Consider the following 15,123-nt stretch of genomic DNA (forward strand, 5'->3'; position numbering starts at 1 on the left):
AGCAGGGCAGAGACCCCCTAGTCACCATACCAGGACAGAAACCCCCTAGTCACCATACCGTAGCAGGGCAGAAACCCCCTAGTCACCATACCGTAGCAGGACAGAAACCCCCTAGTCACCATACCAGGACAGAAACCCCCTAGTCACCATACCATAGCAGGGCAGAAACCCCCTAGTCACCATACCAGGACAGAAACCCCCTAGTCGCCATACCGTAGCAGGGCAGAGACCCCCTAGTCACCATACCAGGACAGAGACCCCCTAGTCACCATACCGTAGCAGGGCAGAGACCCCCTAGTCACCATACCGTAGCAGGGCAGAAACCCCCTAGTCACCATACCGTAGCAGGACAGAAACCCCCTAGTCACCATACCGTAGCAGGGCAGAAACCCCCTAGTCACCATACCGTAGCAGGGCAGAAACCCCCTAGTCGCCATACCGTAGCAGGGCAGAGACCCCCTAGTCACCATACCAGGACAGAGACCCCCTAGTCACCATACCGTAGCAGGGCAGAGACCCCCTAGTCACCATACCAGGACAGAGACCCCCTAGTCACCATACCGTAGCAGGGCAGAGACCCCCTAGTCACCATACCAGGACAGAGACCCCCTAGTCACCATACCGTAGCAGGGCAGAAACCCCCTAGTCACCATACCGTAGCAGGACAGAAACCCCCTAGTCACCATACCGTAGCAGGACAGAAACCCCCTAGTCACCATACCGTAGCAGGACAGAAACCCCCTAGTCACCATACCGTAGCAGGGCAGAAACCCCCTAGTCACCATACCAGGACAGAAACCCCCTAGTCACCATACCATAGCAGGGCAGAAACCCCCTAGTCACCATACCAGGACAGAAACCCCCTAGTCGCCATACCATAGCAGGGCAGAGACCCCCTAGTCACCATACCAGGACAGAGACCCCCTAGTCACCATACCGTAGCAGGGCAGAGACCCCCTAGTCACCATACCGTAGCAGGACAGAAACCCCCTAGTCACCATACCGTAGCAGGGCAGAAACCCCCTAGTCACCATACCGTAGCAGGGCAGAAACCCCCTAGTCACCATACCGTAGCAGGGCAGAGACCCCCTAGTCACCATACCAGGACAGAGACCCCCTAGTCACCATACCAGGACAGAGACCCCCTAGTCACCATACCGTAGCAGGGCAGAAACCCCCTAGTCACCATACCGTAGCAGGGCAGAAACCCCCTAGTCACCATACCGTAGCAGGGCAGAAACCCCCTAGTCACCATACCGTAGCAGGACAGAAACCCCCTAGTCACCATACCGTAGCAGGGCAGAAACCCCCTAGTCACCATACCGTAGCAGGGCAGAAACCCCCTAGTCACCATACCAGGACAGAAACCCCCTAGTCACCATACCATAGCAGGGCAGAAACCCCCTAGTCACCATACCAGGACAGAAACCCCCTAGTCGCCATACCGTAGCAGGGCAGAGACCCCCTAGTCACCATACCAGGACAGAAACCCCCTAGTCACCATACCGTAGCAGGGCAGAGACCCCCTAGTCACCATACCAGGACAGAGACCCCCTAGTCACCATACCGTAGCAGGGCAGAGACCCCCTAGTCACCATACCAGGACAGAGACCCCCTAGTCACCATACCGTAGCAGGGCAGAAACCCCCTAGTCACCATACCGTAGCAGGACAGAAACCCCCTAGTCACCATACCGTAGCAGGGCAGAGACCCCCTAGTCACCATACCGTAGCAGGGCAGAAACCCCCTAGTCACCATACCGTAGCAGGGCAGAGACCCCCTAGTCACCATACCGTAGCAGGACAGAAACCCCCTAGTCACCATACCAGGACAGAGACCCCCTAGTCACCATACCGTAGCAGGGCAGAGACCCTCTAGTCACCATACCAGGACAGAAACCCCCTAGTCACCATACCGTAGCAGGGCAGAGACCCCCTAGTCACCATACCAGGACAGAAACCCCCTAGTCACCATACCAGGACAGAAACCCCCTAGTTACCATACCAGGACAGAAACCCCCTAGTTACCATACCAGGACAGAAACCCCCTAGTTACCATACCAGGACAGAAACCCCCTAGTCACCATACCAGGACAGAAACCCCCTAGTCACCATACCAGGACAGAAACCCCCTAGTCACCATACCAGGACAGAAACCCCCTAGTCACCATACCGTAGCAGGGCAGAAACCCCCGAGTCGCCATACCGTAACAGGGCAGAGACCCCCTAGTTACCATACCAGGACAGAAACCCCCTAGTCACCATACCGTAGCAGGGCAGAGACCCCCGAGTCGCCATACCGTAGCAGGGCAGAGACCCCCGAGTCACCATACCATAGCAGGACAGAAACCCCCGAGTCACCATACCGTAGCAGGGCAGAGACCCCCGAGTCACCATACCGTAGCAGGGCAGAGACCCCCGAGTCACCATACCATAGCAGGGCAGAAACCCCCTAGTCACCATACCAGGACAGAAACCCCCTAGTCACCATACCGTAGCAGGACAGAAACCCCCTAGTCACCATACCGTAGCAGGACAGAAACCCCCTAGTCACCATACCGTAGCAGGGCAGAGACCCCCGAGTCACCATACCATAGCAGGACAGAAACCCCCGAGTCACCATACCGTAGCAGGGCAGAGACCCCCGAGTCACCATACCGTAGCAGGGCAGAGACCCCCGAGTCACCATACCATAGCAGGGCAGAAACCCCCTAGTCACCATACCAGGACAGAAACCCCCTAGTCACCATACCGTAGCAGGACAGAAACCCCCTAGTCACCATACCGTAGCAGGACAGAAACCCCCTAGTCACCATACCGTAGCAGGGCAGAGACCCCCGAGTCACCATACCATAGCAGGACAGAAACCCCCGAGTCACCATACCGTAGCAGGGCAGAGACCCCCGAGTCACCATACCGTAGCAGGGCAGAGACCCCCGAGTCACCATACCGTAGCAGGGCAGAGACCCCCGAGTCACCATACCATAGCAGGGCAGAAACCCCCTAGTCACCATACCAGGACAGAAACCCCCTAGTCACCATACCGTAGCAGCTGTACCAATGAAGGCCAGGAGAGCGAAGGCTCTCCTTTCAGGTCAGTGGGGAGCAGGAGTTCAGGGCCCGTATCCACAAAGCATCCCAGAGGAGAGCTGATCTAGGATCATGTCCCCACATGTCGTCCATATAATATTACTCCCTGTGATCAAAAATAAATAAAATAGAAACTTCAGATCAGTCCTACTCAGAGGTATTGTGGATCCAGGGCCAGCCGGTCTTCTGGGGAAACCCCACTCTCATAGCCTACATATATGTTTACGGTGTCTTGTCAACTCCTATGGTCACTGTCATGTAGGAGTTGACAAGATTGCACAAAGAGCTCTGAGAACAGCACAGGTCAGGCGACCCCTCCCCTCTCTAGCCACATGGCAGAAAGCCCCAGAATGATTAACCACAACAGTCAACACAGAGGCGCCACCTGTGGGGGGGGGGGGGGGGGGGACTAAAAAAAGGTTACAAACTACACATTCAACGATTCCTTCCTGCCACAGAGGATTGCTGCTGCTTCGTAACAAATTAGGAACCAATCACAGCAGAGAGATAAGAAAAAAACCTCTGAAAGGGTAACATAGCATGTGGTCAGCGCCACGGTGACAGCACCACCAGGATTCCAATTCAGAATCACAACTCCGGAACCTGGAAAACATACAGATTACTCAGGACTGCGGCTCCTGCCTGGAGATTCTAACAAATAACCCTTGACTGTTGGCATTTAAAAAAAATGCCCTACCTACAAGAGAGAGAACAGAGCAGGGTATTAAAAAATAAAAAAAGACCTGCCACATACCCAGAGAAGACTAGACCTGTGTCCCAAATACCTCCCTATTCGTTTTTAATAGTGCTCTACGGTTCAGAACCCTACGGGGTGCCATTTGGGACACACATACCTACAATCTCCTTCCTATGGGCTTAATAAGAAATGCCTGAGAGAGGGGGGGGGGGGGGGGGGGGGGGAATGAGCTGGTTATGTTGGTTGTTTTAGCAGGCCTTAGGAACATTTACAAAATGAACAGCTATGACCTCACAGAGCCTGTAGACATCAACAAAGGTGTTCTCTTAAGATGCAATGGGCTTGATATTTATACTGAACAAAAATATTTAAAAAATGCAATTTCAAAATATTTTTCTGACTTACAGTTCCATAAGGAAATCAGTACATTTAAATAAATTCATTAAGCCCTAATCTACGGCCTTCACATGGCTGGCCAGGGGTGCAGCCATGGGTCGGCCTGGGAGGGCATGGGCCCACCCACTGGAGAGCCAAGCCCAGCCCTTGGGAGCCAGGCCCAGCCAATCAGACTCTCTACCCACAAAAGGGCTTTATTACAGACAGAAATACGCCCCCGCCCCATAAGGCAGCTTTGGTAGAGAAATTAACATTAAATTATCTGGGAACAGCTCTGATGGGCATTCCTGCCGTCAGCATGCCAATTGCACGCTCCCTCAAGAATTGAGAAATCTGTGGCATTGGGATGTGTGACAAAACTGAACATTTTAGAGTGGCCTGTTATTGTCCCTAGCACAATAATAAATTTGTGCACAAAATTTGAGAATAGGCTTTTGTACGTATGAAACATTTTTGGGATCTTTTATTTCAGCTCATTAAAACTTGGGACCAACACCTTACATGTTTCTTTTACATTTTTGTTCAGTGTAGATTATGGTACTGCAACTTAACATAACAGAAAATAAAACATAATTCTCAAAAATTTGCCAAAATGCAATTCGCAGGAAAACACCATTGTAAACAGTGCACCTGATAGCGGTTCCATACAGTGCATTCGTAAAGTATTCAGACCCATTGACTTTATCCACATTTTGTTATGTAACAACCTTATTCTAAAATTGATTAAAATTGCCCCCCCCCCCCCCCCCCAATCTACACACAATACCACATAATGACAAAGTAAATACAGGTTGACATTTTAGCAAATATATATATAAAAAAACTGAAATATCACATTTACATAAGTATTCAGACCCTTTACTCAGTACCTTGTTGAAGCACCTTTGGTAGTGATTACAGCCTTGAGTCTTCTTGGGTATAAGGCTACAAGCTTGGCACATCTGTATTTGGGGAGTAACTCCCATTCTTCTCTGCAGATCCTCTCAAGCTCTGTCAGGTTGGATGGGGAGCGTCGCTGCACAGCTATTTTCAGGTCTCTCCAGAGATGTTCAATCGGGTTCAAGTCCGGGCTCTGGCTGGGCTACTCAAGGACATTCAGAGACTTGCCCTGAAGCCACTCCTGCGTTGTCTTGGCTGTGTGCTTAGGGTCGTTACCCTGTTGGAAGGTGAACCTTCACCCCAGTCTGAAGTCCTGAGCGCTTTGCTCCATTCATCTTTTCCTCAATCCTGACTAGTCTATCGGTACATGAAAAACAACCCCACAGCATGACTGCCACCACCATGCTTCACCGTATATGGATGGTAAACAGGCTGACTGACGCCTGACGTGACCCTTGGCATTCAGACCAAAGAGTTGAATCTAGTTTTCAAGCCGACCAGAGAATGTCGTTTCTCCTGGTCTGAAAGTCCTTTCTCCCATCTCCACAGAGCAACTCTGGAGCTCTGTCAGACTGACCCATCGCGTTCTTTGTCACCTCCCTGACCAAGGCCCTTCTCCCCCGATTGCTCAGTTTGGCTGGGCAGCCAGCTCTAGGAAGAGTGTTGGTGGTTCCAAACTTATTTCATTTTAGAATGGAGGCCACTGTGTTCTTGGGGACTTTCCATTCTGCAGAAATGTTTTGATACCCTTCCCCAGATCTGTGCCTCGACACAATCCTGTCATGGAGCTCTACGGACATTTCCTTCGACCTCATGGCTTGGTTTTGCTCTGACATTCACTGTCAACTGTAGGACCTTATATAGACAGGTGTGTGCCTTTCCAAATCATGTCAATTTCAAGTCTCAAAGCAAAAGGTATGTTTTTTCGCAAACATTTTTTTCCCAAAATGACCACGGTCATGAAGGGGTATTGTCTGTAGATTGATGAGGGGAAAAAACGATTTAATCCATTTTAGAATAAGGCTTTAATTTAACCAAATGGGGGAAAAGTGAAGGGGGTCTGAATAATTTCTGAATGCAAAAATGGGGGAAATGTGGTAATTAAAAAAATATATATAATAATTTTTAATTGAAAAGAAATTGATTTTTTTAAATTTTAAATCGCTGAAGCTGGAGACTTCTATTTCCCTCACTAACTTTAAACATCAGCTATCTGAGCAGCTGCACAGCTATTTTCCACCTTTATTTAACCAGGTAGGCCAGCTGCAGCTGTACATAGCCCATCTGTAAATAGCCCATCCAATCTACCTACCTCACCCCATACTGTTTTTATTTACTTTTCTGCTCTTTTGCACACCAGTATTTCTACTTGCACATCATCATCTGCACATCAATCACTCCCGTGTTAATTTGCTAAATTGTAATTACTTTGCTACTATGGCCTATTTATTGCCTTACCTCCTCACGCCATTTGCACACACTGTATATAGACTTATTCTATTGTGTTATCGACTGAACGCTTGTTTATTCCATGTGTAACTCTGTGTTGTTGTTTGTGTCGCACTGCTTTGCTTTATCTTGGCCAGGTCGCAGTTGTAAATGAGAACTTGTTCTCAACTGGCCTACCTGGTTAAATATATATTTATTTTTTTTGCTTGGCATTCTCATTACCAAAATGGCTAAAGAGCTCTGATTAAATTGTATAATATTTGTTTTAAAATTATATTTTTCTTCCAGGGTTAAGCCTTTTCATTAGGGGAACAATGTTCTAAAAAAATAATATTACAAATATTGATTTGTTTATTACAGTTTGACTTCGAAAACAGTAATTAGACTTTTGTGAAATTAATGGTAAAATTAATAATATCTGATTTATTTTTATTTTTATAATTATAAAGTAGTTAAGTATAGGGCCTTCTGAGAGGCACCGCGTCGCAGTGCTAGAAGCGTTACTACAGACCTGGGTTCATTCCCGGGCTGTGCCACATCCGCCATGGCCGTGAGTCCCATAGGACGGTTCACAATTGGCCCAGCGTCGTCCGGGTTCGGGGAGGGTTTGGCCGGTGGGGCCAAAAATAAAAATGCACTGTATGTGCGTGACCATTAGGGCCTGACCTATAGCATATCATAATCACAGTAATAAATTGGTTATGAACCCGATCTAACATCTCTGGAGACCTGAAAATAGCTGTTCAGCGACACTCCCCATCCAACCTGACAGAGCTTGAAAGGATCTGCAGAGAAGAACGGGAGAAACTCCCCAAATACATGAATGCCAAGCTTGTAGCATCATACCCAAGAAGACACGAGGCCGTAATCGCTGCCAAAGGTGCTTCAACAAAGTACTGAGTAAAGGGTCTGAATACTTATGAAAAATTCACAAATTTCTAAAAACCTGTTTTGCTTTATCATTACGTGGTAGTGTGTGTAGATTGATGAGGGAGAAAAAAATCTTTTTCATCCATTTTAGAATAAGTCTGTAACGTAACATCATGTGGAAAAAGGGGTCAGAATACTTTCCGAATGCACTGTAGATTACATTTAGTTACATTGAGGTTTATAATCTTAAATTAGTTCACTAAAGTGAACAATTGTTTATTATAACTTGTTGTACTGACCTGGATGTAATGTATTTATAGCTGTCTTTTAGTTTAAATATTTTTGTTGACGTAATATTTGTCCTCAGGGCACCATTGTAAGTGAGACACTGGTCTTAACAGTAATATAATACTGGAATAGTAGAAGGCCATTTCTTAAAGCAGTTATAGAACTAGTAGCAAACTAAGTGCTTATGAAACATATAGAACTAGTAGCAAACTAAGTGCTTATAATTAAACCACGTAGAAAAACATTATGAAATGAACAGTGAATGACGGCTGATGTTCTGTGGTCGTAGAAGATAGGACGGACAACTTCTGATTTAAACCGTTTATCGGCGCGGTCTGGTTTGTCCTTTAAAGCAGTGAGACGGAGGGATAGAGAGCGTGTAAAGTACTAGCAGAGTAAAACTGCATTCCAAGATAGGGGTGTGTAATCTCTTTGTCTATATTAAACTCTTGGCGCTGCCTGCTACACCTAGAATGGTGTTCAAACTAAGACGTTCAGCCAGTGAGGTCAGATAAATCTCTACTAACAAGAAGCATAACATGACAAATATTAGACAACTAGTTAACAAAACAGGCATTTAAATTTACTTACGTCATTACACAGGAAGTGGGGCCTATATCTTTCTGGACTGAACAACTGTTTGCTATGAAGTGTTCAGGAATCTGAGGGAGAGGCTTACAGAAACAGTCAAACGTTTGGACACACCTACTCATTCAAGGGTATTTATTTGTACTATTTTCTACATTGTAGAACAATAGTGAAGACATCAAAAACTATGAAATAACACATGGAATTATGTAGTAAACAAAAGTGCTAAACAAATCAAAATATATTTTAAGACTCTTCATAGTAGCCACACTTTGCCTTGATGACAGGTTAGCACACTCTTGACTGGTATGGTATTTCAGCACCCAAATCAGTTCAGTAAAGAAACTAGTCACATTATTCTGGTGGAAGGGGTGGAGTAGACAGTATAAGGTTTATATGGTATAGTGAACATGGATCGATATCTACGTCGACCTCTGGCTGTCGACGTTTTAATCATTTTTTAACCTCTTAACACAAGCCAACCGTCCAAGGTTGCTCTGTAGTGCCAACTGTACTAGCTACTATACGCAGTCCAGGTGAAGACAGGCGAGGTGTGACCACAACCCCACACAACGTATTGGTGGAATTTATTAGGGCATACCGTCGAGAAATTTTACAATGGAAAAATGAGCCAAGTGTTTAAGGAACAAGCTCCAGTAGTGCCTCATGGTTTCTGTGTTTCATAAGTGTGCCTAATGAACGCACCCCTGGTGTGTTTCTCATTTCAACCCAGGTTAAACTAACCAACACATGCCCTTTAAACTTTCCATGACAACACCACTGCCCTGTAACTTTCCCCTGACAACACCACCGTGTTGAAAGTAACATTATCTGTCCGTCTGACAAGACAACTACAACCATTTCGTCAAGGAAACACTAAACCTTCTATTCTTGTGTGTGTGTGTCACGTGATGCAGTTACTAGAGCTAGATGTGCATGCGGGTACATGAGGACCTTGGGGGAGGTATGCGATGTGTGTATTAGGGTGGGGTGTTGTCTTGGGTTGTCTCGCTAGCAGGCAGCTGTGTGTCTTGCATTAACCGTCTTTATCCACGAAGCTCAAACAGGCTTCCTAGCAGCTGTAGCCTAAGCAATTAGCTTGGGGATCTTTATGCGCATCCCAAATTACACCCTATGTGCCCTACTCTTGACCAGAGGCCTATAGAGAATAGGGTGCCATTTGGAAAGCAGACTATTAATCTCCCATGGATGTCCTAAAGGTGATATCCCACGTTATTAATGATCTATTTATTTAGGTGGGAGAAAGTTGGCACACAGACAGCACAATCCTAGGCTAGCCCTATGCAAAACAAAAATGTGACCAATGATTTGATATTCTATCTCAACTCAGTTGCCATAGCTGGTTGTCAGTCAGTGGCAACCCATATGTGTGTGTGTGTGTGTGTGTGTGTGTGTGTGTCTTAACCCTGCAGCCATGACCCATTATTTACCCATAGGTGGTTGACTGACCACTTATTCCATTGAGGTACCTGGACATGCCGACTGCAACCACAGTTCAACATATCTGACTGCATGGCTGCCTGGCAGTGACTGCGCAAAGGGATTGTACCAAGCAAAGTAAAAGCTAGTAGCTATCCGACTGGTTGACAGACTCACCTTGCCAGTCTTGTGATCGAACCAGAGAAGGGCATGGTTCCTTGATAGAACCTTGCAGTCGAACGTAGCATTGTTCTGAGCGGGTCGGCATCGTGCCACAGAGCGCCCGATCTTGACTGGCTCGTCCAGGTAGACATGACGTTCCTGAAAAGGGTGTGAATTCGGACGGCAGGAGAAGACGGCCAGCGCTGAAGGCATTGATGATGGCTTGGGAGTGTTACTCCAACCAGAGACTAAAGACAAGGTTTCTTGATCCAGAATGACAACGTTCTCAGTCTTCAATCATCGGCTGTTAATTCAATTTAGCCTTGCTATTCCGCTGGCTGGCTATTCTATTTTGAGTTAAAGCACTAACTAGCTATCAAACATTATATTCATTTTTGACGTAACCAATACTCTTGTAAATCTAACAAGTAATATAAAAATAAAAAATAAATAAAATAAAAAAAGATTTTTGGACTATCTTTCTACAGAGCTACATTACGTCCACTGAATGTTATTCAACACGACTATGTACAGTTCAGAATTCTGACTAGCCAGAATCGCATGACGATAGCAACAGTAGCCGTCTAGAAAAATATCTAATCACGTCCATCAAATGTACAGGGAAAGAAGCTATATTGAACAGGCTAGTGTGGCACCCAATCTTTAGCCCAGCAACGGATAAATCCAGATTGGTAGTTTATACAAACTATTTGACCAGTGCGGGGTTTCCTGTCCCTGCGCCTGATGATGATACGGCTATTGAAACACACCCGCTGTCAATCTGACCGTGGTTTAACAGGTCATTAATACATTGTTTTTCTATAGAGTTTGTGTTACTACGTTTTGTTTATCCTACGCACTATAGACGGGTGCGATATAAGAACATCTGACCTTGTTTGTTAGCTAGCTCGCTAACCAGCTAATGCAAACCTCTAGCCACTCCCAACTCAGGCAGACTAGCAAGCTAATATTGAGTTTCAGGGCCCTGAACAGCAACAAATCTTTCTAATCTCGAAGTCAAATGTTCCAAACTGCTGCAAAGACACCCTTACATCTAAAATGGGTATTGCAGCGGGATGTAGAGATTGATATGCCCAATACAAAAACCCTGCTGTTTGTTGGCAACTACCCAGATATAGCTATAGAAATTCAACAACAAAAAAAGCTAGCTAACGTTATATGGCTAACTAAGCTAACGTGCTAATAACTTGTAATTTAGCCGGAGCGGCCTCTTCGGGTCGACTAGTGCTCAACCAACTCTTGAACGCTTGAATAACGCTACTTCAGGAAAAATAGTCAATTTGAGACAAGCAACTAAAAGACAAGTAACGCTAGCTAGTAAGCTGGGCCCTCTTCAAAAAAGCAAACGTTAGCAGAGTCGGAAAGAGTTAGCTAGGATGGATAGCCTGGCTAGCTAGTTAGCTAGCTAGCTGACAGAGCAGACACGGAAAACTGAGACGAGTTTTGGCTGCATCCCCAGTCCAGTAGCTAATCTTCTGAAGATTCCCAAGTTAAGCCACACTTATCGATGGCACAAGATGTGATTTTACAGAATTATTCCGCTGAACTGGGTAAACTTTCAAATGACTTGTCCTCCTCCACAAGAATCCGTAGCCATAACTGAAATTAAATAATACACACAAACAGACCGGTAAGCGCCAATGTGTTGCCGTTTAGCGCACGCGACATAGCCATAACGTAATTAGAGGTGGGACCAATGTTCAAATTGACAAAATGGGGTCCAATCAGAATAGACATTCAGGACACGCTGCAACGTTACATGCAAATATTGTTTATGTGGTTAAAAAACAAAGAATTTGTATTGTAACACATGCATTACTTGTTCAGTCAATGATAGATCTTAAGTTAAGATATATGGGGTGACAGGTAGCCTAGTGGTTAGAGTGTTGGGCCAGAAACCGAAAGGTTAGTGGATCGAATCCCCGAGCTGTCAAGGTAAAAATCTGTCATTCTGAACCAGGCAGTTAACCTAGACCGTCATTGTAAATAAGAATTTGTTATTAACTGACTTGCCTAGTTAAATTATATATATATATATGCAATCTCAATGGCTAATCTGATTAATTAGACATTCAGAAAAGTCATTTCTGAACACCAAGGGATTTTACCAGACAAGATTATAAAATTAGTTCTAAAACTTTAAATGTATCAACCCACCTGCTCCCTTCCTTATAATCACTGATATGTGAGTTACATGCAAACCTCACCGGCCACGTTGTGTGCGCGAGCGTTACAAAATACATGTACACATTCAATCATTTCACCAACACCGCTTGCTCATAAAGGAGTGTCTGCATAACCAAGCGCTAAAATAGAACTTTGACTTCAACTGTTCTGCCTGCGGCTATGGAACCCTGACCTGTTCACCGGACGTGCTACCTGTCCCAGACCTGCTGTTTTCAACTCTCTAGAGACCGCAGGAGCGGTAGAGATACCCTTAATAATCGGCTATGAAAAGCCAACTGACATTTACTCCTGAGGTGCTGACCTGTTGCACCCTCGACAACCACTGTGATTATTATTATTTGACCATGCTGGTCATTTATGAACATTTGAACATCTTGGCCATGTTCTGTTATAATCTCCACCCTGCACAGCCAGAAGAGGACTGGCCACCCCTCATAGCCTGGTTCCTCTCTAGGTTTCCTCCTAGGTTTTGGCCTTTCTAGGGAGTTTTTCCTAGCCACCGTGCTTCTACACCTGTTTGGGGTTTTAGGCTGGGTTTCTGTACAGCACTTTGAGATATCAGCTGATGTAAGAAGGGCTATATAAATACATTTGATTTGATTTGACTTGCCACAAGTCAGATACAAACCCAGATACAAACCTAAGTGGATACTTGAAAAACAAACGAGGATAGATTAATTACAGATAACGCACTAAAAACGATGTTTCCCTTTTTATATGTGGATTAGTCATCTGAGTAGAGAAACACACAATTTTGTATGACTCCAGGTCAAAATTATACAAAGAACCAGCTAGAAATAGGACAATATGCATGTCAGGTAAAATAACAACCCAATGTTTATCTCCCAGGACAAGCTAGCTAAATGTCATTGAATGTTTCATGTGTGTTTCGACCTGCCCCCCTAATTAATACAGTTTATTTTTATTTTTTTAACCTGCGTCTCATGATCACATCTGGTGTAGATGGAGAAAATCAACACGCGTTTTTGCGTTGTAGTCAGCATGTTAAGTTTCCTCAATATATCAACAGGAAAGTATAATTGGGTCAACTTTTCAAATAGCTGGTAACGTGCTCAGATTTAGATCAATTGAAGAAGAAAAAATGCATGCACGAGACACATGCACACTTGCCAAACTCCTGCATGTGTTTACATGATTCAGGTGATAGACATCTGGACACAGACTACCAGCGCTTTGAAAAGTTTATGGAATCATACTTTCCTGTAGATATATTGTTTTCTCACAATCCTACCTGCAAAAGGTCACAGACAACCAGTAAAGGAAGCTAAAATATCATTTTATTCCAACATTCTGGCTTGTAGAGGTCATGTGAGGGAACTTACCTGTTTCAAACGCAGCATTTCTGTCTGACTTAGAATTCAATGCAGTTCAACGTTAGGTTTCTAGCCAATGTTTCCTCCTCTGTGACCATGTTTACATGCACACCGATATCCCGTTATTATTCGGGATACTTCATTATTCCGTTTTTGAGTTGACGCATATAAACATAATATCCCGAAACCCAGATAATATGCCTGGGATATGCTAATCTAAGATGGGATACTGTGGCACGTACACATTTCATCCCGATAACTAGTTTTTTGCATTCTTCGCAGGCTCAGTTTCGCATATCAAAGCTCAAAGCTCATCACTAAGCCAAGGACCCTGGGACTAAAAACCACCCTCTGCAACTGGATCCTGAACTTCCTGATGGGCCGCCCCCAGGTGGTAAGGGTAGGTAACAACACATCCGCCACGCTGATCCTCAACTCAACACGGGGGCCCCTCAGGGGTGCGTGCTCAGTTCCCTCCTGTACTCCCTGTTCACACATGACTGCATGGCCAGGCACGACTCCAACACCATCATTAAGTCTGCTGACGACACAACAGTGGCAGGCCTGATCACCGACAACGATGAGACAGCCTATAGGGAGGAGGTCAGAGACCTGGCCGTGTGGTGCCAGGACAACAACCTCTCCCTCAACGTGATCAGGACAAAGGAGATGATTGTGGACTTCAGGAAAAGGAGGACCGAGCACGCCCCCATTCTCATTGACGGGGCTGTAGTGGAGCAGGTTGAGAGCTTCAAATTCCTAGGTGTCCACATCACCAACAAACTATCATGGTCCAAACACACCAAGACAGTTGTGAAGAGGGCACGACAAAGCCTATTCCCCCTCAGGAGACTGAAAAGATTTGGCATGGGTCCTCAGATCCTCAAAAAGTTCTACAGCTGCACCATCGAGATCCTCCTGACTGGTTGCATCACCGCCTGGTATGGCAACTGCTCAGCCTCCGATTGCAAGGCACTACAAAGGTTAGTGCGTACGGCCCAGTACATCACTGGGGCCAAGCTTCCTGCCATCCAGGACCTCTATACCAGGTGATGTCAGAGGAAGGCCCTAAAAATGGTCAAAGACTCCAGCCACCCTAGTCATAGACTGTTCTGTCTGCTACCGCAGGGCAAGTGGTACCGGACCACCAAGTCTAGGTCCAAGAGGCTTCTAAACAGCTTCTACCCCCCAAGCCATAAGACTCCTGAACAGGTAATCAAATGGCTACCCAGACTATTTGCATTGACCCCTCCCCACTCTTTTACGCTTCTGCTACTCTCTGTTTATTATCTATGCATAGTCACTTTAACTCTACCTACATGTTCATATTACCTTAATTACCTCGACTAACCTGTGGCCCCACACATTGACTCTGTACCAGTACCCCCTGTATATAGCCTTGCTACTGTTATTTTACTGCTTCTCTTTAATTATTTGTTATTTTATTGTTTACATATCTATTTTTACTTAACACTTATTTTTCTTAGAACTGCGTTGTTGATTAAGGGCTTGTAAGTAAGCATTTCACGGTTGTATTTTGACGCATGTGACAAATACGATTTGATTTGATATATGATATGATATGATGGATGTTGTGTGATGTTTTTCTCTGATTGTCAAACATGTCAACAAGTACCTGTGTCAGTCTGATCCACCATAATAATTTAGTATAATTAATTAACTACTGGATACTTACACCCCTAATTTAGACACATTTCTGCTA

General features: G+C 45.4%; 1 protein-coding gene across 8 annotated transcripts in view; it reads right to left on the bottom strand.

Moving 5' to 3' along the window:
- The window catches only part of slmapa (sarcolemma associated protein a), a 172,669-nt gene extending 161,146 nt beyond the window's left edge, over nt 1-11,523 (bottom strand). For 2 of the 8 annotated variants that reach the window (XM_055869968.1, XM_055869969.1), the window contains exon 1: nt 9,874-11,520. In XM_055869968.1, the coding sequence (XP_055725943.1) occupies nt 9,874-10,071 (198 nt within the window). In that variant the 5' untranslated portion in view covers nt 10,072-11,520. Of the gene's footprint in view, nt 1-9,873 lie in introns of all 8 variants that reach the window. The other 6 variants (XM_055869975.1, XM_055869974.1, XM_055869967.1 and 3 more) reach the window with 5 other exon arrangements.
- Nucleotides 11,524-15,123: the final 3,600 nt, after the last annotated feature.

Source organism: Salvelinus fontinalis, chromosome 18 (genome assembly GCF_029448725.1).
Source record: "Salvelinus fontinalis isolate EN_2023a chromosome 18, ASM2944872v1, whole genome shotgun sequence".
NCBI lineage: Eukaryota > Metazoa > Chordata > Actinopteri > Salmoniformes > Salmonidae > Salvelinus > Salvelinus fontinalis.